The sequence below is a fragment of the Trichoderma virens genome, assembly GCF_000170995.1.
Source record: "Trichoderma virens Gv29-8 chromosome Unknown TRIVIscaffold_86, whole genome shotgun sequence".
NCBI lineage: Eukaryota > Fungi > Ascomycota > Sordariomycetes > Hypocreales > Hypocreaceae > Trichoderma > Trichoderma virens.
In genome coordinates this window covers 413,864-438,092 of record NW_014013663.1, presented here as the reverse complement: position 1 = coordinate 438,092, position 24,229 = coordinate 413,864, and the positions used below count along the sequence as shown (strand labels likewise).

The 24,229-nt window shown below is 47.5% G+C and overlaps 9 protein-coding genes across 9 annotated transcripts; 6 read left to right on the top strand and 3 right to left on the bottom strand.

The window, feature by feature from the left end:
* Positions 1-1,163: 1,163 nt before the first annotated feature.
* Positions 1,164-3,086, top strand: TRIVIDRAFT_47705 (uncharacterized protein; the record flags this gene model as incomplete). Its single annotated transcript, XM_014097130.1, has 6 exons — positions 1,164-1,290; positions 1,324-1,551; positions 1,622-1,813; positions 1,864-2,199; positions 2,267-2,698; positions 2,797-3,086. 6 exons carry the CDS (start codon positions 1,164-1,166, stop codon positions 3,084-3,086), a joined length of 1,605 nt encoding a protein of 534 aa, XP_013952605.1.
* A 2,640-nt stretch (positions 3,087-5,726) lies between these two features.
* On the top strand, positions 5,727-7,336 carry TRIVIDRAFT_47671 (uncharacterized protein; the record flags this gene model as incomplete). Its single annotated transcript, XM_014097129.1, has 6 exons — positions 5,727-5,803; positions 5,869-6,201; positions 6,280-6,449; positions 6,509-6,724; positions 6,786-6,887; positions 6,945-7,336. 6 exons carry the CDS (start codon positions 5,727-5,729, stop codon positions 7,334-7,336), a joined length of 1,290 nt encoding a protein of 429 aa, XP_013952604.1.
* An 898-nt stretch (positions 7,337-8,234) lies between these two features.
* Positions 8,235-9,950, top strand: TRIVIDRAFT_47698 (uncharacterized protein; the record flags this gene model as incomplete). Its single annotated transcript, XM_014097128.1, has 5 exons — positions 8,235-8,354; positions 8,414-8,437; positions 8,524-9,422; positions 9,482-9,676; positions 9,749-9,950. The coding sequence occupies 5 exons, from the start codon at positions 8,235-8,237 to the stop codon at positions 9,948-9,950; spliced, it is 1,440 nt and encodes a 479-aa protein (XP_013952603.1).
* An 836-nt stretch (positions 9,951-10,786) lies between these two features.
* On the top strand, positions 10,787-12,124 carry TRIVIDRAFT_194182 (uncharacterized protein; the record flags this gene model as incomplete). The annotated part of the gene is made up of 1 exon (XM_014097127.1): positions 10,787-12,124. One exon carries the CDS (start codon positions 10,787-10,789, stop codon positions 12,122-12,124), a length of 1,338 nt encoding a protein of 445 aa, XP_013952602.1.
* A 945-nt stretch (positions 12,125-13,069) lies between these two features.
* On the top strand, positions 13,070-14,479 carry TRIVIDRAFT_77156 (uncharacterized protein; the record flags this gene model as incomplete). Its single annotated transcript, XM_014097126.1, has 4 exons — positions 13,070-13,096; positions 13,315-13,460; positions 13,546-13,811; positions 13,885-14,479. 3 exons carry the CDS (start codon positions 13,331-13,333, stop codon positions 14,182-14,184), a joined length of 696 nt encoding a protein of 231 aa, XP_013952601.1.
* Positions 14,480-14,709: 230 nt separating this feature from the next.
* On the bottom strand, positions 14,710-15,960 carry TRIVIDRAFT_68424 (uncharacterized protein; the record flags this gene model as incomplete). The annotated part of the gene is made up of 2 exons (XM_014097125.1): positions 14,710-15,524; positions 15,579-15,960. The coding sequence occupies 2 exons, from the start codon at positions 15,958-15,960 to the stop codon at positions 14,710-14,712; spliced, it is 1,197 nt and encodes a 398-aa protein (XP_013952600.1).
* A 1,393-nt stretch (positions 15,961-17,353) lies between these two features.
* On the top strand, positions 17,354-19,082 carry TRIVIDRAFT_182477 (uncharacterized protein; the record flags this gene model as incomplete). The annotated part of the gene is made up of 1 exon (XM_014097124.1): positions 17,354-19,082. One exon carries the CDS (start codon positions 17,354-17,356, stop codon positions 18,971-18,973), a length of 1,620 nt encoding a protein of 539 aa, XP_013952599.1.
* Positions 19,083-19,108: 26 nt separating this feature from the next.
* TRIVIDRAFT_204554 (uncharacterized protein) lies at positions 19,109-20,116 on the bottom strand (the record flags this gene model as incomplete). Its single annotated transcript, XM_014097123.1, has 1 exon — positions 19,109-20,116. The coding sequence occupies one exon, from the start codon at positions 20,114-20,116 to the stop codon at positions 19,109-19,111; it is 1,008 nt and encodes a 335-aa protein (XP_013952598.1).
* A 2,128-nt stretch (positions 20,117-22,244) lies between these two features.
* On the bottom strand, positions 22,245-23,608 carry TRIVIDRAFT_3172 (uncharacterized protein; the record flags this gene model as incomplete). Its single annotated transcript, XM_014096973.1, has 2 exons — positions 22,245-23,030; positions 23,084-23,608. Coding segments are annotated over 2 exons (1,311 nt in total), but the record flags the coding sequence as incomplete, so codon positions are not given.
* Positions 23,609-24,229: the final 621 nt, after the last annotated feature.

The following is a 24,229-nucleotide window of genomic DNA, read 5'->3' as shown; positions in this document are numbered from 1 at the left end:
ATTTGGCACTTATTATTGATTTTCAGTTGGTTTTTGGTCGTTTGCAAGGTGTCTCACGTTACATGAAACATACTATTCTATCACTATAGAGGATAAATTTAACATCAAGATGAAGGTTCACTTATGGTGCAACAGCTGGATTTTATCACTATAATAATATGTTTATGATGCTTTCCTTTCCCCCAGAGATTAGTTGCCCGTTCAGCTTTTCTCATCAGTGCTCTGATTATTCTATCATTTTTCTTCTCTCTTTTGCATGCGTGTGCGTGTGTGCATGCTCTGCCCGTTTTGGACATGGCTTCGGAATAGGAATATTTATTGTGGCGGCGTATTTCGAATGACAGTTATGCTCAGTTGGTCATCGTGGTGGTACTTGCGGTATGCGACGTCCACTGGTGTGCTCTGAAGTGCTTTAAATGGTAGAAATAGGGATTTGAGGCAGTCACGATTGTCTGCATACTACCAGTAAAATGGGGGAAGAAGTAATCCGTTGGCGATCGAAACTTATTAATAGCTAAACGCTGATGTAAATCTGGACGAAAAAATAGAGTCTTAACTGGGAATTAGTTGTTATAAAATGAATATCAGGTGACTCAGCGCGGGAGATGCTTCAGTTTTCACATATGTAGCGTTATGTACAGGAGAATTGGCGGGAGCGATGGATGAAATTTCAACAATATTCATCATTGACCAACGTGCCCACTAGAGAGATATGGTATGCTTAATTTCATATACATGAAAACAAATAAAATAATAGCGTTCGTATTATCGAATGGATTGCCGCGGAGATGAAGTTTGCAAAGACTCTGAATAAGCCCTAGCAACATGGTCGCAACGCCACCAGTTACATGGAGTGCCAATTACGGGAGATGGGATAGAGAGGTGTAAGGAAAATATGTGGCTGCGTTGTTTTTCACATTAGCTTAATAAGAAGATCTAAGTTTAGCATTTGAAACATTAACTTTCGTCTCGCTTATGCCCCCTTGTAAGTTATCATGCTGAATTGAAGCATGCTCCCCTTAAGAACACATTCGCCGTGAGTCTTACAAGCGACGTGACTCTTTCCTCTTTGTTCTTTTACACTCGCCTCGATTTTCTCAAATCATTATCTTTTTATTTCTGGTCCCAACTGCAAAAGGGAAAAAACATTTGTGACTTTCATGATGCGGGATGAGCTCATATGTATCGCTTCGGCATCGGCCGGCGTTCTTTCGCATCTTCTCTACTTCATCCATGGAAATAAATCCATGCAGGCGCCAAAAATTCTTGTTTTCTACTTACTGGCAGTGTGTTTACTTTGGACACGATGCTTTCTCCTCCGAGGGGCGTTCCTAGGGACTGTTCTAGCTAGTGCCATGCTGCTGTCCTATTTCATGGCCCTTTTTACTAGTATCTCAGTGTATCGCCTCTTCTTCCATCGTCTTCGTCACTTTCCTGGACCATTTGCAGCAAAACTCACAAAGTTCTATGGACCCTACTCAGCTTGGGACGGGAAACTACACGTTAAACATATCAAACTTTTCGAGGAGTATGGAGATATAGTAAGGACTGGTAAGCTTCCCATCAGCGATTCATATGAAATCGATAATACGGACTTGCTAAATGTCAGTTTGATTGCTAGCACCAAATGAGCTCATTGTGCTTTCAACAGATGCCCAACAGAAAATACACGCAGCAAGTTCCCAATGTTCCAAAAAAGATACTGCTTATGAGGCCATCAACTATAAAGGCTACCAAAACATAGAGACCATACTTACCCGCGAGGAGCATCGCTGGAGACGACAAGTCTGGGACAAGGCTTTCAACACGAAAAGTAGAGAATATCACTTTGATCTCCAGTACTAAACGCTGACGGTGTAATAGCTTTAGAATCGTACGAAAGTTACGCTCGCGAAGTAGTGTACGAGTGGTTGGGGAAGATGGCGTCTTTGCAAGGCCAAAGGGTAAATACTTCATTGTATTCCCTTTTAATTCCATTTGAAAACATGGGTCGCATGGGATTCTCCATCAATTTTGGGTCTATCCAAAATGGTAAAGAGGATCCCATGTTGCATTACCTTGAAGAAACGCTTGGTAGCATCGGGAAACTCGGTGCGATGTGGTGGCCGATTGCCTTATTGAATTCTATTGGGGGCAGTAGAGATCACGTTGAATTTCAAAAGCTGGCATGTAGGATGGTGGATAAGAGAGAGAAAGTAGGTGCTGCAGCCTGCAACTTCTACGCCAGGTTATTTACGAAGCAGTACACTAACATTGCTACAGCTAGCGGATGATGAACGTGAGGATATCATGAAGTATCTGCTCCAAGATCATCACGAAAAGGTACCAAAGGCCATGCATGATCACGATATGATATACTCAGATGCCCAAGCTCTTATGGTCGGGGGGACTGACACCATCGCTGCTGTATTGTCATTTGCTTTCTACCATTTGGCACGCGATCCTACTTTCCGAAACAAACTACATGCAGAACTGGAGCCTCTCTATGGACGCACAATAATTGGCGAATTCACAAACTTTGACTTGAGTGAGGCTGAGGCGCCGTACTTGAATGCGATTATCAACGAGACGATGAGAATGGACAATCCGACATGTGCTAATGGGCCTCGGATAACTCCGCCTGAGGGACTTGAGGTTGACGGCGTATTCATTCCTGGAGATGTAGTGGTATATACGCCGATACATGCGATGCACCGAAGTAAGTATCCTCTGGATTATGAGTTATCTATCCTTTCAGTTTGGGGATGTCAACGTAGTGATTTGTCATCTTGTTTCTAACCATGTCAAATATGACAGGCTCGAAGTTTTTTAAAGAGCCAGACAGCTTTATCCCAGAACGATGGACTACGCGGCCTGACCTGATCATTGATAAGCGGGCGTATCATCCATTCCTTCTCGGTCCTCACAACTGCGTTGGAAAAAGACTCGCCATGATTGTGATGCGATTTGTCTTGGCGTATACGATTTGGTATTACGACTTTGAGTTTGCTCTGGGAGAAGACGGAATTGCTATTCATCGGGATGCAATAAATGGGCAAATTTTAAAGCCGGGCAAGCTGGAATGTGTGTTTACGCAGAGGGCTTGAAGATTGAATCGGGACTCGGCTGTAAGCGCTGTAGCATCCATCGTCATATCCTATCTTCAATTAAAAAAAAAATTCATACTGATGCAGGGCAGATGTAAATTGATGATATGCATGCTCTAAATACATAACTTCAATAACAAGCTGTACGTGCTCTGCGAGCTACTGAGTTAACTACATGCACTGAATGTTCTGGTCAAGAGCTTCGCCAAGAGTAATATCACATGGAAGTGTTCAATTCCCTACTACATACATGTAGGTAATCAATGATGACAACAGCTAGATTTCGGATGACAGTGGTTGTGCCGTGAAAGAATATAGCGCATGTGCGGCGCCTTTTAGTGCTTAGTTCATCACGATGACACTGCCTGATGAACCCGAAAACACTGAGCGAGTGTACAACTCTCGGGAAATCTCGCGGCTCTATGGAGTATTGTGATTCTTTTATGGTATGCTAGATAAAGCACCATTGGTTGATTATTATTTATAAGTGATATGTCCATCGCTAAAAGTATAGAATTGTTTCATCCACCCTTGCCATATGTGCGTACGGTCGCGTTACGATGCTAATCATTAGATCATTCTATTGCATTTTTTCACGGCCAGTATTTGATCAAGATCAAGTGTGGTGACTGCTACAGAGCTTATGAACGAGCCTTAGAGCCTGGAGGTTTACCCAAGATTGCGGAGTGCTAAAGATCCAGGTCCGGCTTCCGACGCTATGCACATACCTCCAGGGTGTTGTTACGCGTTAGATCCGCGGAGCTGAGTGTTGATTGCCGAACAGATAGTGCCAACTCAATAACATCTCTATAGCACAGGATCAACTAACTATGATGATACCTAAATAGGTAGGGGAAGGGGGCTATGCAATAAACAGTACTTGAATTGAGTCGTCGGGAAAGACCATTGAAGAGCAAAAGGACTATGTACTCTTTGAGAAGCCCTCATAGTCACATTGTCATTTCGGGATAATCCCTCGGTATTAAAATGTACAGTCATGATGACAATGAGCCTCGGCGTCAAGCACATCACAAGTGAAACAATACACTGTCGATCCTTGTGATACAGGGGGAGGACAAACTGTTGGAAAACTAGAAAACCAATCGCCTACATAAGACATGAACCCTTTTGCGAGTGAGATCACATTGAGATTCGTAGGAATATTATTATGTTAAGGATGCGGACACTCTATGCATAAGAGGTGATGAATATATCCTTGGTCATAGCATACCTTGTCTAAGCTGCGAATCGATAAGATCTGATATTTCACAGCACCGCAACAATTTCCCTTTGGGGTAATAAACTGATTACTTTTCCAGCCCATCAGAGCCGGATGCGACATTCCCTTTCAAGGTAAGAATGCTAGCTTTATCTGGTATCACGCCGACGACGCCATCAAGCATGGCAAATCGGCCTCGTGGGACAAGGGTCTAGTCTTGTGGAAATCTCGTAGCTACAAATGCCAAATGCGAATACATAAATTTTGAGATCATTCACTAGCTACGGCTAACGAAACACGATAGAGCTTGCTTGTGCTGAACAGAGTGGGTCGTCACCATCAGCCTTACAGGTAGGCTATTGTGCGGTTTACATCCATACTCACGTATGTGGCTGACCGGTGATCGGAAATCTGCCGGACTTGCCTGCTGCGTAATACAGTAGACACTCACACGGGGCGGCAATCGTGTATTCTATAGACTACGGATGTCGCTCCGCAGTGGAGCAGCCGATTCGCCTCAGCCACACACGAAGGGCGAAACGTCTGGAGCTTGTCAGACGAAACACCGATCCGGAGGCCGGATCAATGAACAAAACAACCCAACGCCGACAATCGGAGTTCTGGGTATACCTTGTAGCTCCGATTTTGTAAACATCCTTGTGGTCCATGTTTTAATTCGGGTAATAGGGGTTTCGTCAGATGGACCGAGGGAATAGTAATGGCATAAAGGGAAATACGTATGTGATGTTGAATCTGTCGCGGCAATCCCGTGCCAGTATCGCCTATGGATGATGGCGGCGGAATTAGTCATCAGAATGAGCACTGAGCTTATTACGAAGCAGCATCGGATTTCGTTGAAAGGGTAGCCATAGGGGGCAAGTTTGGACTTGCTAAGTAGACATGCCTTCGTTTGGCTGAGTTGCGGGCCGCTATGTTGCGAAAACGGGCGAAAGTAAATCGACTAGCGAACGAAAGGAACCCAGAAACAAAAAGATCATTAAAGTCAGCAGTGTAGATGATTGCTAGCATAATGGAAACATAGTATTAGGTGGGTTAATACGGGGCCAAGTTTAACATTCGACTGGACTCTAGAATGCCAGCAGTAATACGAGTATATAGCACCCCATACGGGCGACTTAAGGCCGGTAGGAACATTGAGTCATGCTTCAATCAAGTTAACACAGTCGGTAAGCTGGCGCAAGTGCGCCCGGACTTGAGAAAACTGATGGCAAAATGAATCCACCCTCGTAAGATTTTAGACGCCGTCAGTTACCCGGGATGTACGGGGCGCTGTCTGTTCTGGCTCGGTAGAATAAAGAGATATAAAGCAGGCCCATGGCTAACACTGCGGCTCGTTTGAAGCGTTGGACCATTTGGAAGAATAGTTGCTCAAAATCCAAAGGCTCTAATTACAGTACACAATGACTCAGTTAAAAAACGGAATCAAGTCGCCAATTCAGCCCTCTCCGCGAGTAGCTGGCAACGTGCAAGATGTGTGGTGAGTGGACATATGAGACTCATTCAAATCTTCTGCCTTGATTGCGACTCACTAATTGCATTCAGGTCTATTATCAATGCTGCAGCCGCATCTACACCAAATCAGCCCGTGGTGAACATGGGACAAGGCTTCTTCGGCTACAATCCTCCTCAGTTTCTCATCGACGCAGCAAAAAGTGCCGTAGAGCGCCTTGACTGCAACCAATACGCACCGCCAAAAGGCCGTCTCCGTCTGCGAGAGGCCATTTCCAATGCCTACTCTCCTTTCTGGGGCCGGAAGCTTGACCCGGAGACTGAAATCACCATCACCACCGGCGCTAATGAAGGTTTTCTGAGCTGCTGCATGGCCTTTCTCCAGCAGGGCGACGAGGTGTTGCTGCTAGAGCCGTTTTTCGACCAGTAAGCGCGCCATTCTTGTGCCGTGTCCTGATAGCCGGCTTATAGAGATATGTGATTTTTGATGCTAAGATAAAACAGATACATCAGCAATATTGAGATGGCCGGAGCGAAGGTTGTATCTGTGGTGTTGCAGCCACCAAAGTCAGGAATGACAAAAACTCACTCAGCCGGTGAATGGTCGCTCGACATTTTGGCATTGAAGAAAGCCATTACTCCCCGCACGAGAATGCTCGTATTAAACACACCTCGTTAGTCAACGCCGTGTATCCACGTAATAGTTTTGTCGCTGACGGATTTGATGTGATAGACAACCCATTGGGCAAGATTTTCAACCCGGAAGAACTGAAACAGATTGCCGACGTGTGTGTTGAGAACAACATTCTTATCATCTCTGATGAAGTCTATGACCGACTATTCTATGTCCCATTTTCTCGCATTGCAACCTTGTCGCCCGAGGTGGAGCGCATTACTTTGACTCTCAGCTCGGCGGGAAAGAACTTTTATGCCACAGGCTGGCGAGTTGGTAAGAGATTTCACGATATTATTTACAGCGTTATATCTTCGCAAACTGACTGAGTGAACAGGTTGGGTAATGGGCCCGCCCGAACTCGTCTCATATGTTACAAAGGCGCATGCCCGGATTTGCTTTTGCTCTCCATCACCTCTTCAAGAAGCCTTCGCCATTGGTACGTTGAAGTCGTTAACAGTAACATGTGCATAAACTTTTACTAATGAAAACGTAGGTTTCGAACAAGCCGAAGAAAATGGCTTCTGGGATGAATGCATCACCGACGTGAAGTCCAAGATGGACTTGTTCAATGAGATTTGGCACGAGCTTGACATGCCCTTCTCAGAACCAGAAGGTGGCTACTTCGTCGTGGTTAACATGAGCAAAGTGCAGCTACCGGAAAACTACGACTTCCCCACCCATGTGCTTAACCGCCCAAGAGACTTTAAGTTGGCATGGTTCCTGATCCAGGAACTCGGAGTGGCAGCAATCCCGCCAAGTGAGTTTTACTCACCGGCCAACCAACATATCGGAGAACAGTGGATGCGGTTTGCTGTATGTAAACCGGATGAAGTGCTGGAGACTGCCAAGGAAAGATTAAGAGGATTGAAAAAGTATATTAATTAGACGATCCACGCGGATCAGGTGTCGCTGTTCTAGAGTAGATTACATTAATGACGTATATATGCCCCCTTTTCACAAAATAGCAATGTTTACTCAGCATACTCGTATCAATCACTGATGCTGACGCCCAATGTTATCGCAATTCACCGCTTATCCTAGGCAAAAGTTCTCTCGTTTAACCTCCATTATAGAGCGGTGTGGAACCCATTGTCAGCTTATTCCCCTTGCTTGTAAATGAAGTCATTTACACAACTTCACAATAGCTAAACATACGGCAATTAAAAGAACCATTGTAGCTACTCCGGCAGTGATAGGGCCGCCATAGGGCTACGCTTGCTCTTATTACTTTTAGTCGGCTCATGTACCTGAAGCCACTAATCGGACGTTTAACCTCTTAAGTGCTGACCGTTTGGTAACTAAAACTCAGAGAGGGGCAGAAACAACATACATTAGTTCAAGATGGTGCTTGGTTGGTATCAGCGGCCGTCAACCCGCATGGCTTTCACTATCCCAGAACAGCAAGTACATACACTCTGACAACATGAAAACAGACAATTTGTGTCCCAGCGTCAATGAAGGTGGTACTAATGATAGGCTATACTCCCTAACTAATTGTGTAAATGCTTACTGCTGGATAGGCTGTATGTTGAGATTACCGGGATGTTGATCTACATGCCAGTCGGTATACCCTGTCTAGCTTTTGAACAAGGAAATAACCATTTGTTTCTATCCGATTTGCGGGCGCTGATCTTCCAGAGGATGGGTGGAGAATGCTCCATTGCCGTCTTTTTTCCTAGTATTTAATCTGATTCCCGGGCCTTGGTAGGCAACTGATCATCGTTCTCTAGAGGTTGTTTCGTTTTCTTTTCTTCTTCAGCTTTCTCATAGCAGCACTGCTCTGATGGCTACGGACGACAAAACCGCCGTAGAGGCGACCAGCGAAGTCAGCCTGCCCCATGTCTCTGAAAAAGATGTGGATCGGGCGCTGCTGCGAAAGATTGATTGGCGTGTGATGCCAGTGGTAAGTTTCGACTGTCAAAATGTTGTCTGGTCAAGATACTGACATGGTATATTTCCCAGTTGTGTATTACATATGCTCTTCAGGTAGGGATTCATGCATTCCTCTATAGTGTCACATGGCTTTTGTGGCAATGGCGAATACATGTAACTGACCAGTTCTGTATTACTAGTACTGGGATAAAGGCTTGCTTGGCCAAGCAGCTGTATTTGGTCTACGAACAGATCTTGGCTTGACCCAGGGCAAGTCTTACGCTTGGGTATCCGTGGTATTTTACTTTGGCCATATAGCTGGCATGTATCCTGGTTCGCTGTTAGCACAGCGGTTCCATCCCAAGCGTACCTGTTCCATTCTAGCAATCGTCTGGTCCATCATCATGCTCACCACGCCTGCATGCACGTCCTATGCAGGCATTATTGCCAATCGCTTCTTCCTTGGCGTGGTTGAGGCTGGCGTTAGTCCCGTCTTCATGCTCGTTGTTGGTACATGGTACACGCACTCGGAACAGGTCTTGCGATCCAGCATATGGTATTCATTCAGCGGTGGCTCTCTTTTAATCTCCCCGGTCATCAACTTCGGACTCGCCCACATTCAAAGCAGTCGATTGAAGCCATGGCAGATAATGTATTTATTTGCAGGGGGCATTTCCTTCCTTTGGGGCGTCGCATTGCTTTGGATCTTCCCTGATACACCTCAGCGCGCCAAAGGCTTTACGGAGAGTGAGAGAGAACGCCTCGTCGAGCGCACGCGTGTTAACAACGCAGGCACCGAAAATAAACAGGTGAAGTTCTACCAGATCGCAGAGGCTTTGTTCGAGTTTCAGTTCTGGGGAATTCTCGTGCTCTCTCTATTGAGCTGCACGGGCTCAGCTGTTGTCACACAATTTGCATCTATCGTGTTTAACGGATTGGGTTTCGACGCTTACACCTCACTCCTGCTTAATCTTCCGACCGGCGCAATGGCTTTCATCTGTATTTTGGGCTCTGGTTACCTTGGAAGACACTGGAAAGACTCCCGATTCTTCATCATTTCATTATCTTGCCTGCCTGTCATTATTGGCTGCTCACTTCTGTAAGTCGGATACCTCCTTACATGACATTCCTTGTTCAAGAAACTGACATGCACTCAAGTTGGAAACTCGACAACAGCAGAGGAGGAAAAATCTTCGCCTTCTATTTGCTCAATTTCTTCTCGTCGGCCTGGGTCCAATGCATCGGCTTGGGCACCTCCAATACGGGTGGTTATACAAAGAAGGCTGTGTACGCTTCGGGAACCTTTATTGGCTACTCGCTAGGCAACGTTACGGGCTCTTTGCTTTTCGATCAGTAAGTCACAAAGATGAGCTCCATTTTTTCCCTTCGCGGCGAAACGAATGCTAATGCTATTGTCACTAAAAGGAAATTTGCTCCCAAATTCGGCCAAAGCTTCACAGGCGTCTTGATCTGCTTTGTGATTTGCTTCTTCCTCGCACAAGTGGTTCGTTTTGTGCTCGATAGAGAGAACAAAGAGCGCACAAGGGTCCACGGACCGCCCACTTTTGACAAGGGCCTTGAAGACTTGTCAGACAGGGAGAATTTTTCATTTAGATATGCGATATGAGCAATTCTCGACCACTGGGCTATTAGAATTCCCCATAGCTGGTGGTATTCGACACCGAGATGAGCGGGACCTTGGGTAGAATTGCATGATTCACATGCTGCTTGGCTTGGTCCCAGACTGGGGACCAGATCCATTCTTATAAGACTCGTATCAATTTAGTGGCTTCCTTCTACCTAGCCGCAATAGCCTCCGAGACAGATCCACCCAATCCCATCGCAGGACTTTTGACTGCCCATACGCGTAATTGTCGCTGAGCTGCTGGAAGACCGGATTGGTTGTTTGCACAGAGAGCGATTCTACCCCCTATGAGCGCTAAAAGAGGATCTACCCTTGAAAAGTCAAGATGCTTACTGCTTTCGTAGGCAGTGCCTTTTTCAGCTGCCAAGTTATGCCTTTCAGCTGAAAACATTACATCTAGTCCGCAGCTGGATAATACAAGTAGGCTGACTATAGGCAACCGCGACACTTTTGGAGTATCTTGCCTGAACAACATGAAAGCCAAGATATGGAATAGGAAGGCATATGTGAAGGCTTTTTTTTTCGGTCAAATAGTAGGCCTTGCGCCAGTATATCAACAAATACAGATCCTCTGTAATAATTAGAAGCAATTTCTTGAAAGTCGACCATTTCGTTGAAATTATAGTAGCTGAGCTACGCAACCTTGTTACACCACTATAATGGCCGATCTCAGCTTTTATCAGGATGAAGAGCGGGCATCACCAAATGCGACCCATATACAACTGATGGAGGAGCTCTGCAATTATTTCTTAATAACGCAGAAATTATCATTGTCATCAAGAATTGTCGACATAGCAAATGAGGACGAACTCGCATATATGCGAAATGCCGCACGGCCAGGCACACACGCATCACCGTTGAACCAGGTCGTTGCGGACATGGCCAAGATCATGTCCCATCGAATAGCAATGGACCATCCTAGGTTTTTTGGCTTTATTCCTTCTCCTGTCGACGAAAACTCGTTCCTGGGGAGCATACTCACCACCATGTATAATGTCGGCGCCGGTAGTTGGTATCAGAGCTCTGGTGCCAGTACCGTGGAAGATTCTCTCATCAAATGGCTGGCTGAACAAGCCGGGTTTCCATCATCATCCGGTGGTATTTTCGTATCGGGAGGTTCAGTGGCCAACTTGACGGCCATTGTAACCGCACGCGATGCCAAATTGCAGTTCGAACAGAGGCCAAAGGCAGTCATTTATATGTCTGAGCAAACACATTCTTCAATGGCAAAGGGCATAGTCGTGGCGGGCTTTCATCGAAACCAGATCCGTCGCGTCGAATGTGATTCAAATTACCGAATAAAACCCTCCAGCCTTCGGCAACAGATTGAAAGCGACAGGAAGAATGGCTTGATACCATTCATGATCGCAGCAACTTGTGGTCTTACCAACACCGGAGGCATTGACGACTTGAACGGGCTCGCTGATATAGCTGAATCCGAAAACTTGTGGCTTCATGTCGATGGCGCATATGGAGCATCGATACTTCTCTCAAAGACACATAGGCACTGTGCCGACGGTATTGGTCGCGCAGATAGTTTGACGTGGGATGCTCATAAATGGCTGTTCCAAACCTACGATTGCGGCCTGATACTCGTCCGAGACAAGCGCGATCTAGTCGAAAGCTTTGCCACGGGCGCGTCTTATATCCGGGACGCGGATGAAGCCTCCTCAGAGAAGGTCAACTTTTGGAACCGAGGGATCGAAATGTCTCGACCGGCTCGGGGCATGAAGCTCTGGTTCACACTTCAGAGATTGGGCCTCGACAAGGTTAGCGATATGATTGACCACGGAGTCGATCTCGCAGAATTCGCGGCATTGGTCTTCCGAGGCTTTGAAAATTGGGAAATTCTCTCGCCAGCCCAGCTGGGGATTCTCAATTTTCGTTATGTTCCGCCTACTTCACAGCTTCCAGGTAATGGCGTGGATTTCGATCAGTTCTGCGATAAAGTGAATGCAGAGATATCGCGATTGGCGGTGGAACGAGATATTGCAGCACCGCTGACGACGAGGATTACCAAAGTGTTGAACCTGCGCATGTGCACCGTCTCTCCTCACTTGAGTAGAAATCAGCTTTTTGAGGTGATACAAAGTCTGGATTCCGTTGCGAAGGAAGTTTCGGCCTCATTTGTGAAGAAGAGGATTTTGAAGATTTGATATGACCATGACTTATTAACTTTCTTCTCTTGGGTGTATATAGCTGTTTATGTAGGCTATGGGTTTTTCATCGTTTTATGAGGTCAAGAGTGCGGGAGCAAGGAGCGTTGGCAGTTAGATACATGTAAACTGGATAGGTAGTGAATTTATAGAGTGGCGGATTGTTAGTAGAGTAGTGTATCTGCGATAAACGATTTCCCTAGGATTTACCCTTCAGAAAGAGTTTAATGCAATTTCATTTCAGACAAATATTATGTCGCATCTGGGAAAATGGTTCTTGGAGTTTAGCTTTATACACCTAGCTGGTTTGTTTGTGATTTAGTTTAGACCGTCATCCAGAAATTAGGTACGTAACATTTTCATCTTTAGAGGATCGACGTGATGGGTTGCTCTTCCCCCTACAAGGTATTAGATGATATTGAAGATGTTTCAAGCTGTTTATCTAAAATCTACGAGATAGTTGTTAGGCCATGATTGTCATTAGGTAAAAGAAGAAGTTTATGTAGCTGAGGTAGGGTGATAAAGGGAGCTGTTGTTAGCTTATGTCATCAATAAACATCTGCCTTGCTGACCTTGTAATTGAGTGCATGCATACTCGAAGATTATGACACGATCCCGAGAGTAGATCTGGATGATATTAGGTTAAAAGATACCTACTTAAGCATTATAATATCAGGTGTCTGATAGGTTCCTTGGATATGTAATGAGCTGTGTCCTGCTGCAAGTACCTGTACCAGCACCAGCTCTCCCTAGCCACTGCCGCTCCCCGCCACCAGCTCCCAGCTCTCCCGTACCTGTACCTCTCTTCTGACAGCTCCCCCCAGGTCCCCCACCAAAGTGACGAAACGATGCGCTCAGCTCCGCCAGAGCTCGGCAATCCGACGCAGCTCCATTTGGCCCGAAGACGAATTCCGCTCTTCCCTTGACATCATCTTTGCTCGCACTCAAAAACATCTGCCTCTGTATCCATTGGTAAGCGCCCTTCGGCATTTTGCAATTCCCCTTTGCAGTCTCATCATCGAAAGGCCCAACCCTGAATTGAAGCGTCTTCTCTCCCATCTCTTCTCTCTTCTTTCATCTCCCAATTGAGCTCCCCTCCAAGCTCTTGCGCCCTGCCCCTCATCCGTCGCATCTCCAATTCCCGCGATCTAACAGACAACCTGGATATTTGCTTACCTACCTGCGAATAGCTGCAACAGAGCCACCATGTCTTCCTCCCTCCTCCGCACGACGCCTCTCCTGCGCGCCGGCCTCCGCGCCCGTGCCGCAAAGCCTCTCGCCGCCATGGCCACCACGAGCTTCACCCGCGGCAAGGCAACTCTCCCCGACCTGCCTTGTAAGTCTCTGAAGAAGAACGAGAACCAGAATACCGCCCCGATTCGTGCAGCAGAGCAGAGCTGACATTAAAAATCGCGACTCAGACGACTACGGCGCGCTCGAGCCCTACATCTCCGGCCAGATCATGGAGCTCCACCACTCCAAGCACCACCAGACGTATGTCAACGGCTTCAACGCTGCCGTCGAGGCCCTCGCCGAGGCTGAGGCCAAGGGCGACTCCAAGGCTGCCGCTGCCCAGGCCCCTCTGCTCAACTTCCACGGCGGCGGTCACGTCAACCACTCGCTCTTCTGGGAGAACCTCGCCCCCAACGGCAAGGGCGGCGGTGGTGAGCCCGAGGGCAAGCTCTTGGTATGACTTGACTCTTTTTGCTTCATAGCCTTCACGTAAATCATCTTACTCACCACCATCTGCGAACGTATAGACTGCAATCAACCAGGACTTTGGCTCCTTCGAGAATCTCAAGAAGCAGACCAACACTGCCCTCGCTGGCATCCAGGGCTCCGGCTGGGCCTGGCTCGTCAAGGACAAGTCCTCCGGCAACCTCTGCCTCGTCACTCGCGCCAACCAGGACCCCGTCACCGGCAACTTCGAGCCCCTGCTGGGCATCGACGCCTGGGAGCACGCCTACTACCTCCAGTACCAGAACCGCAAGGCCGAGTACTTCAGCGCTATCTGGGACGTCATCAACTGGGGAACCGTTTCCAAGCGATTCGGTAACTAGACCTTTACATCTACTTTTGCACAGAAAAATTTGTAAAATAAACTGGCATTCGTAGCACATTCCATACTGTTACGAGTCTGCGATGTCTGTTGATAGTAGGATAAAATGACCCAAGCGTACCTATCTGGACAGCATGCCACTTCTTTTGGGAGGGTGAGGATAGATGACACAGTTTGCTGCTTTTGCCAACATACTCGGATCAGCTTTAACTCGTCTATTGCTGATTTGACACTATTTACTTAGAGTCGATTCAGAACGATACACACAACGTAACTGAAGCCCTATGTGTATGGATACATTACACTTGACATTTGGATCATACACCATGCTCTCCTATCTCTGCCGCCATTATACATATGCATTCTTGCCAAATAGACGGGTGGTGCTCTCTTTACACATGCGATGGAGGGATCTCAATCCATCGCACGACTTGGTAAGAGACAAACGAGCATGGCCAAAGAAAAAAAAAACATCATACTCGCAAAGAGAGCGATGGAATATTCCATTGCATCTTCCCATGCGGCCTTACTGCCTCTGGCATCTGGCAATGCCCTGATACGCCACAAGTTCGTTTGGGAAAGTCTCAACAAAAATGTCGCGAGCATAGTCGTACCAGTCTTGGTTTTCAGGAGCAGTGCGAGCCTCGAAGAACTTGACGTACTCCCACCACTCTGGATACCAACCTCCACTATCCCAGCCGAGAATGCACACTATTTTGCTGTTTTGAACGATGATATTTTTCGGGCTCAGTTCACCATGCGTGAAACGGATATTATAGTCTGACCGGAACTGACATTTCAGAGCATCGGTAACTTGTGTCGGAACGGACTGAACGAATGAAGACGCCAAGAAAGCAACAAATTGGCGGCATGTGGGCTCAACACGTACTGCCCAATATGTATTCTGGACATGCTGATCCAGCATCAGAGAGAAGGGACCTGACATGGCGGATCCTAGCATACTCCTCGTGCCTGAAGTAGTCGAGTCGGCATGAATTGGATTCATGCCACTACGCATATTGTTGAGAATGTGACGCAGTTGGCGCGCATAGGCATACTTTGCCTCGGGTGTGATATCGCACCAAACAGTTTCCAGAAGGTCCCCTTGAATGACCCGCTCTAGACTCCCCTCCACCTCGTTTGGAGCTGGCAGCTGTAGAACAGGGAGATCTAGCCGGGCTTGGATCGCGTTTACTAGAAGCAGGCCTGCATTCGAAATTGAACGATACTGGGTCAAAATTGCCTGGCTGCCATCGCCACGCCTTGACTTGATTGTCAGCAAGAGGCAGCGTGGCGTAATAAGGCTTTCCAAGTAGATGGTGTGAATATTTGTTGGCGGTGCTGTGAGGCAGATGAGTATCACTCAGGTGCAACGGCGAATATGTATCGACTCACGAGGCGGGAATGAGGGAGGATTTGAGCATGGGTGCTTCTGGGCGTACGACTCTGAGTTGTCCAGATGATCGCGAGGTCTCTTGACTCCCGCAATCACCAAGGTAGGGTTCTTTGGGAGATGCACAAGAGGCTGAGCTCCTCTTCCATTCTGCGATGGAGAGAGCTCTTTTTTGACGCCCGACTGCTTTTGAGAGGTAGCCACGCCGAGACTGAGGGCGTTGCTACCCGACATCCGTGGCCCAACCGATATGTTGGTTGGCATTTCCGGAGAGCGTGGCTGCAGCAACCGCAAGGCACGCTCTGGGTTCAAACCCTCCATGTTCCTGAGAGGGTCGCTCTGAACGCGCTCGAAGACGGGCGAGAGGCGGAGACTATCCGCCATCGTTCCCGCCTTTTCTTGCACCTAGGGAGACTTGGATGCGTTAGTGATCAGATGGAGACGATACAGCAGATGCCGACTCAGTTCAGATGACAAGCTTTGCTACCTGAGTTGATCCAAAGTGACTACACCAGATGGATTTGTGTATGGGAAACGGGAGTGGTGAGGAAACCTGACAGGATGCACAAGAGAAGAGGCGATGGCGAGACTGTGAGGATGAAGCAGCAGATGAGCCTCTTCTCACAGGAATAAAGCGAAGACGCGAGTCACTGGGCGTCTTCGAGGCGCTGAAGATTGGGAGTTTTGGACAGAAGAAGAGGATCTGGAGAGGAAGAGAAAAGAAAAAGAAAAGGCCGTGGAATTTCTGTCGTTTTGTTTTTTGTTTGGCTTTGGCTGGGCAACGACTTGGAGGAAGGAGCAGACCATGGCCAGCTGGCGGCCAGTTGCCCTGAGAGAGAAAACGTCAGTGCGGAACAAGGTACCTACCTAGAAGTGCATGTACACGTACCTGTACTTTGGTTCCAAATGTTATGATTTGCAGTGACGATTCACTGTGTTTCTTAACAAACATGATTGAAATAGTTGATAGACACAAAGTGAATGAGCTGCGAGATGAATCCTTCAGCAGCGTTTGGCGATATTAGTTGAGCGGCTCTCTGGTGCACATGACGGACACGAGCGGTATGACGGCTACCTGCAGCAACGTGAGCAAGAAATGCTGTGAAGAGAAGACTCATGCTTCATTGTTTCATAGTAAATGTCAACCGCTCGGGAGGTCGGTGTCCAAGCGACCAGGTGAATGAAAGTCATGTTGTTAATGTAATGCATTAATCATCTTGGTCTCGAGACAGCTCCGCAAGTAGGGCAATCAACCACTATGTGCGTGTGTAGCGGGTTTGATTCGTTGCTTTAAACGACAAAGAAAAATCCCAAAAAACTGTTGCAAGTAACTGCATATTTCATCCCATCTGGAAACTATAAAGTCATGCATCGATAATACTAACATTAATTGATTTGTTGCTGCCTGCCTAGTCTAAACAAAGTACGCGTCGGGCCACTGAATCATCAACAGACACAACTAAGACGCTCGACAACCAAAACCGACAATCGCATGCGCCTACTAATATCTTGCTTTCTTATCAATCTACTGTCATGAGAAAACATACCACAATAGATCCAAGGCTTCGTTGTGATTCGCTACTGATAACGCTTCTTGCAATGGTTACGAACAAGGGTTGTAGAGCCAATAGTAGCGGCTGTCCTCATCCGCCGCTTACGCGGAATAAGTCTGGTGCCTGGAAGGAACGCGTAATGCCAGCAACTCCTTCTGGGCTTGAAATCCACGAGATGAGTCGTTACACATGTGCTACAAACAATGGCTTCCATCGCAGCCAACATGAAGCTCGTCGTCTTGCTGGCTTCGGTTGTGGCGGCGCAGGGGCAAACGCCAATCCGCCCAAGCTATGACAGCGCAAAAGCCAACGCCAACCACATCTTCAACGCCATCCATTCTACCGGCCGTCAATGGGGATCGTCGCTGAATCATAACGGCTTCGGCTTCATTCCCGTTGTTGTGCCGGCCGGGATCTCGCTGTATCATGGAGGCTACTTCGAACAGCCTCCAGAAGGCCCCGAGTGGCTAGCTTTTGAAGTTGAACATGCAGAAAACTTTGCCCGAGTACCAAAAGGGGGCCCTCGAGGCTGTCGTCCTTGTCGCGATGAGCAGCTCCATTCGTTATCCTCTGAACAAAAACCCCTTGATCAAGCAGGAATTGATGGCTGTGACTGTGAGGTTGAAGGAAGAGTAAGAGGGTATCTACAGACCTATCAGACAACACGCAATGTACAGCTTCTCTATCTGGATGGCACATCGGCAGGCAAGAGCCCTGTTGGGACGCTAGATTCACAAGACGAAGTCCTTTGTCAAAGCAATAGCTCGCGCTGGGATGACATGGGGGGCGAAATGTATCGCGCAAAAGCACTTTGCGATCTCATCACCGAATGGGGATGGGACGGGATTATGCGCATGGAGATTGGCTTCGAGGTCATATACTGCAATTTCAGCTCCGGTTTGAACCTTGATTCTTCGATCCGGACACTTGTCCCAGAGGACAGATTGGAAGATGACTTCTCCTTGATACCCTACTTGTGGTCAAGGGCAGCCACTGAGCGATATGACGGCCTCGGAGGCGACCGAATTCAAATGGACTTTTCATCCATGGTGTCTGGGTTCTTCTTCCCCATCAACATCTCTAATACAGATCCAGATCGGCCGGACCTTATCAGACTAGGAGCAGCACAGCGAGAGCATTTGCTAGACATCAAGAACTACATACAGACCTTGTTCGTGGAGCCGAGAAAGTTTATTGTCAATTGGCAAGCAGTTGTAGACATGATCATCGCTCGCTTCGGCAACAGATTGGCAGCCATGGCTTCGGCTAGTGTTTCAACGGATTTATTCATCGGCGAGCTGGAAGGTACAGTGCTCACATATCTCGAAGCCCCGAGCCTCCCCGGCGATGTCACACTGGCAGAGGACGATGATGGTAGAAATAGAACTGCCGAAGCCATTGACCGTTGCGCTTCACACTACTTGAAACCGGCACTGCTGTCGCAACAGGACTGGACTCTATCAGACTCATTGATCCATACCGCTCTCGGGACCGTTACGCAGCATATCTGCAGCGACCTTTATTTCATGCGATCAATTCTACTCCAGGCATCACCAGATGCGGCGCCTGATGCATACTTAATCAAGAGAGGCGTAAAGAGCGCCGATATGGAGGAGGCAGTGAATCAAACCCGCACCATTGTACGCGACCTTATGCAAGATCTTGCCTGGACCACGTGGAAGAAGCCGCAGCTGTGCGTTGAGGGTCAGATCCTACTAACCGCAATGTGGCCACTTGGAGACAGCGTCGACCACTTCAACCCTGGCTGTGTCCCAGCCCAAGATATAACAGGGCGGCGAAGAAACTATTGGACGCCTTATGAGAAAAGACCACGCATCGATTGAACAATTGCTTACTTTCGGTTATAAGCAGCACCGAGAAATGGATATGATGAGACATGATAATTCGCTTTATATTATAAAGATTTAATGCTATGCTATACTATTTCTTTAGGCCAGCCTTCTCGACTACGTGCTAAATTAGGCCTTGACTCCGAGCAACTTCTCACTGACCTCCCAAATCCTCTTCGCGTCAGCCTCATCGTAAGTATAAGCAGCGTGTCCCCTCCATTCGGGCTTATCTGTCTCCTCCGTGGGAAGTGCAACGGAACAGTCTTCCAAGTACTTTCCTCTAGCTCCCTCAGCCAGGACATCGTCGCTAACTGCCGCCCACACCTGCGTCGCAGCGCCCTGTGAGTTGTTCTTGAAGACTTCAGACGGCCAAGTCTTCATGAGTCCCTCAACGACCTCCTTGCCCCAGCCGCTATTGTCCAAAAAGGCGGATTCGAGGATACCGCCGGGATGGACGCTCCACGCGGTGAGGTTTTGGGCGCCGTAGCGACGGTCAATCTCGGTGGCCGTGTAGATGCTGGCATTCTTGGCCTGAGCATAAGCAAGCGAGGGATTGTATTCCTTTTCAAAGTTGAGGTCGTCCCATTGGATTCTTCCGAGACGGTGTCCGTAGCTGGTAACGTTGATCACTCGGCTAGGGTTCGAAGCTGATGCGCTGGCGAGCAAGGCATCCTTGAGAAGAGAAAAGAGCAGGAAAGAGCCGAGGTGGTTTATGGCAAACTGTTCCTCAAAGCCATCAACGGTGACTTTGCGCTCAGAAGTGATACCGCCTGCATTGTTAAGCAGGACATTGAGCTTGCCGCCAGACTGCTTCAGAAACTCGGCAGCAAAGGCCTTGACGCTGGCATTTGACGCCAGGTCGAGCTCGAGGAAGTGAACGTTGGGCAGATCGGCGATGGTTGGGAGCGCAGCCTTGGCCTTGGAAATGCTTCGGCCAGCCAGGTAGAGAGAAGCACCGGTAGCAGCGAGAGCTCTGGCACTGGCGGCGCCAATTCCGGAGGAGACACCGGTGATGATGATGACTTGGCCCTTGAGGTCCTCCTTACCAGCGTCCTTGATGATCTGTTCGGCAGTGGGACGGGCATCACCAACTCCGCCGAGCTTGTTCCAGGCGTGGACAGCAGCGTATCGAGACATTTTGTATATAGGAAGGTATGTGTAATCAGTGAATTAGATTGAAGATGAGTGGTGATGGAGTGTCGAAAGTTTATATATATGTTTATATGTTTGTTGGACTGAAGCAACCAAGTTCATCCTCTCGAGCATTTCAGCTGTCTCTTATATCCTTTTCACCATCATAAAGGCATGATGTCTTCAATTCTAATCTCCGTCCATTTCCACTCTCGGCTCCATCATTCTTTAAATCCGCCAAACGCCACCCGCAGACAGTCGGGGTTGATGCGGACTCTTTCCCACACCATGGCATTTCATCGTCCCCGAATCGATGCGAGACAAAAGGGGGGTCCACTGTATTCGATCATTCCGCCAATTGAAACGCTTACTTTGCGAGCTGACCAATGAGATGTAATGCTTGCTTGCAATAGTGGGACCCTCTGAAGATTCTTCGGGGGGGCAATTTGATGCTCCAGATGGTTCTCCATCTAGTCTGATTATTAAGAGGCGGCTAAGCCCCTCTATTCGTCTCCCTCTCTCCTCCATTTGCATGCTTCTCTCGCGTGGATATGATACAATATGTATCCGTATAGTGGATTGGGGGCGGAGAAAGACTCTCTTACAACTCCTCCGACAATCCATACTAGATTTTAGTAGGAAGATGGAGCAAAATCCCCGCCTGTCTAGCAGTAGGGGTGATATGACGCAAAAGAGGCGGACTTTCTGGCAGTTGAGAGCTGCAAGTGGATTGTATAGGTAGTTTTGTACTCGTGTGGTTATGTTGCGGCAGGCATGGGGTAATAGTAGGTAGCCATGATTAGCAATTGAATCCACTTCAATAATACTTTCCAAGTCCCTATTTATACTGTATTTCGGTGGACGCCATCTACATCCTGTGCTAACTCGACCAACTCCCTCGTGATCTGGCTCTTACTCTCGATTCTTCAAGTATATGCTTCAATGCCACAACATTGGCATTGCTCCTGGCAGCTGCGAGCGCCTCCTTTGTCATTTGGATTTCGCCCCCTCTTTCTTGCAACAGCGTAACTAGCACCGACTTTTCTCTGTTGTTCGCCGCTGCCACAACTACCTCTTCAGTAACTTCAAACTCGGTCCCTTTTGCTTGAAGTAGGATTTTTAAAGCTGGAAAATACTCGTTTTCTGCTGCTGCGACGGCAACTTTCGGTGTGATCTGGACTTTGTGGCGCCATCTCCCAAGCAGATAGACTAATACGGAACGTTCTTGATTCTCCGTTGCAGCGACAACAACGTTTTCCGTGAGGTGAGTCTTGCTTCCATGTCTTTCAAGAAGGTACTGCAATACCGACTCATCATTCTTTTTTGCTGCTGCCATGACTACACTCTCTGTAATCCGTATCTCGTCTTTCTCTCTTCCAAGCAAGCACCATAACGCTGAACTGTCCTCGTTCTTTACCGCGGCTATTAATACCGCTTCTAGAACTTGGACATTCTCCTGGCAGAGAAGGAGGTATGTTGCTTCGATATTCCCCTTCCTTACTGCTCTTGTAAGTAGGACCTCCATCGGTGGGGGAGTATATTTTCTTCGGCTAGGCGTCTGGTCGACTTCAAGAGCGCTGGTAAATGTTTTCTCCGCCGCCCTCACGGCTTTTTCCGTAAATTCGACCTCTCTAAGGCTCGCTTCCGTCAGAAGTACAGCAAAATCTTTGTCTCCCATCAAGGGATGCCGTGCGGCCATTTCTAACAGGTTTCTTACTTTGTCGAAATTCTTGGCCCCGTTAAAATGACTATGGCTTCTGCACATTGCCACAAAATTCGTCAACTCTCTGATGAGATCCTCACTTCCCTCCTGTAAGTTCATTTTCGTCCAGACCATTCGCCAAAATTCGCTTTCGGCTTCCCATAAGGTCCCCGTTCTCCCGTACATCAAAGCGAGTTTGCTCATGCACATGAGCGTTCGTCGATCTGATTCTCCAAAGTCTCTTACGCAAGCATTCTTCATGCCTTGAAGAGTGCTGGTTATCGCTTTGTCGTTGCTTCCTGCATCACTCATAATCAGAGCTACATTCCATAGGCGTGTCTGCTTGTCTATGTAGTCTTCTGATTCTCCTTTTGGGTACTCGAGTATTCGGCTAGTCATCCATGCTTCATAGTCTCGATTCGTTGTCTCTCCATGAGGGCTATTCCAATCCCATACAAGCAGGAAGTCATGCACAGAAGAGCTTTCCGGCTCTTCTAACTGCTCAAAATCCATTTTCTCCATTCCGTCAACCTTGGGAGGAGTAAACTCTATCATAATGATTGAGAAATAATCATCATGTGGCCTAATGACCATGGGTTTTGCAGCTCCAAGTAGGTGACAAAAGAGATCGCCGACCTCGATGGGTTTCCCCGCGACTTGAACGGTCCATGATGGTCCAGGGGTGTCCATTCTCTTAATGTTGATGTGTTGCCTATCTCCACGAGAATCGTCATGTACTATTTGAACAGGAGACACGACGCCAATAACACATCCTTTCGCAAATATGACAGCTGCCTGCTGTTTAATCCATGATTTGACAAATACCCGTTCGCCTAGTATAAACGTGACAAGCTGTGCCATAAGTTCATTCCATGGTGTTTTATAGTTGGGCAATAACCCTGAGGTAGTCGGATTATCAGAGCTCATTCCCAGTAAGGCAAAGATTTTGTCATGGCGCTCGGTGGCCTCGTGTGCGTGGTACATATCTATGAGCGCGCCTAGAGGCCGTATATCCAAAGATATACCACCCATTGAGTTCACCCTATACTTTGGTCTAAATATACAGCCTCTCATAAGATAGGTTACTGATCGTATATGACTCGGGATATCTTCGTACCGGAGAAGCGATGGTAAACCTAAGCAGAAAGCGTATCCATCAATTCTCATGGAGCCACACATCATGACAATATGTTGAGCAGCAGCAACTTCTTGAAGAACCTATGACAAGTATTAGTGTGCTTTGCGATACTGGTGGAATATATATCGTTTACCCATATTCGCCGAAACCATGGTCGCTCAAGTATAGCGAGAATTGCCTGCCGATCCGTTTCTTTATTGAATGTCTGTTTGTGTTCCTCATCTGCAGCCGCTCGTATATTCTTGAAGGCTTGATCGCTGTTGTCGGCTTCTTCACCCAGCCACACGATTACGCGATTTGCTTTAGAATAGATCTCTGCCATGTACTGAATTTGCTCTCCTCGCTCTTCGATGCTGGTCTGGTCGATGCAAACAGCGTCTATCCATAATATCCGCTCAATCATTTTGTCTCGAAGACGCAAGAGTACCTCGTAGAGGTTTGCTGTGATGGGCATACTCCTCTCATCAATATAGAGAGTATGAGGCCTCTCCGAACTCCCCCACACATATGACAATGCCTCGTACATGTGCGATCCATCGCCTAGCTCCAACATAGGATAATCAAAAAGCTGGGAATGAAGAGGCGCATCCTGATTCCGACTTGGTAACAAGCGAAGCAATCGAATATGTCGATGGCCTAGCAATGGCGAATAACGATACAAATTATTAGTATCTTGATGGCACTCATTTGTTGAGTTCTGGAGTAGTAGTGATTGGGCCAAAAGGCCCTCATTATCATTGGCGGCCTCTGAATCATGATTGGAGGATCCTATCCGGACATCTGCTTCTGTGGTTACAGCAACTGGCGTAACAAAAAGAAGAGAGTCATGCACCGTCATCTCTTTGGTCTCGTCGCGATGCTTTTTCTGTCGCCGGATAGGCTGAGTTATTGGTGTTATATTGCTGCACGAGGAAACACTGAAAGATTGGTGGAAGCTATCTTAAGAGGGGAGTTTTTGGGATATTCCTTCGCTTCAATTGATGCGTCTTCCAGCTCCGCACCCTAATCGGGCATCGGTGATTTTCCCCTGTTTAGCCTCAAAATAGAAACAGGCAACAAGGCGTTCTACAGTCTACAACAGCTCGATCCGACTCACCGCCGATGAAACCTCAGAGTCGCATAATTAATAATCACAAATCGTAACTACATAGACGGTAAGAACATGAATAATCTGAAAATAAAGGTCGATAAGGAGAGAATATATAGCAGCCTATTCACCTGTCGGGATTCTAAGGGAACTGGCTGCATGAACACATGCGCATGGAGTTTCTTTCCCGCT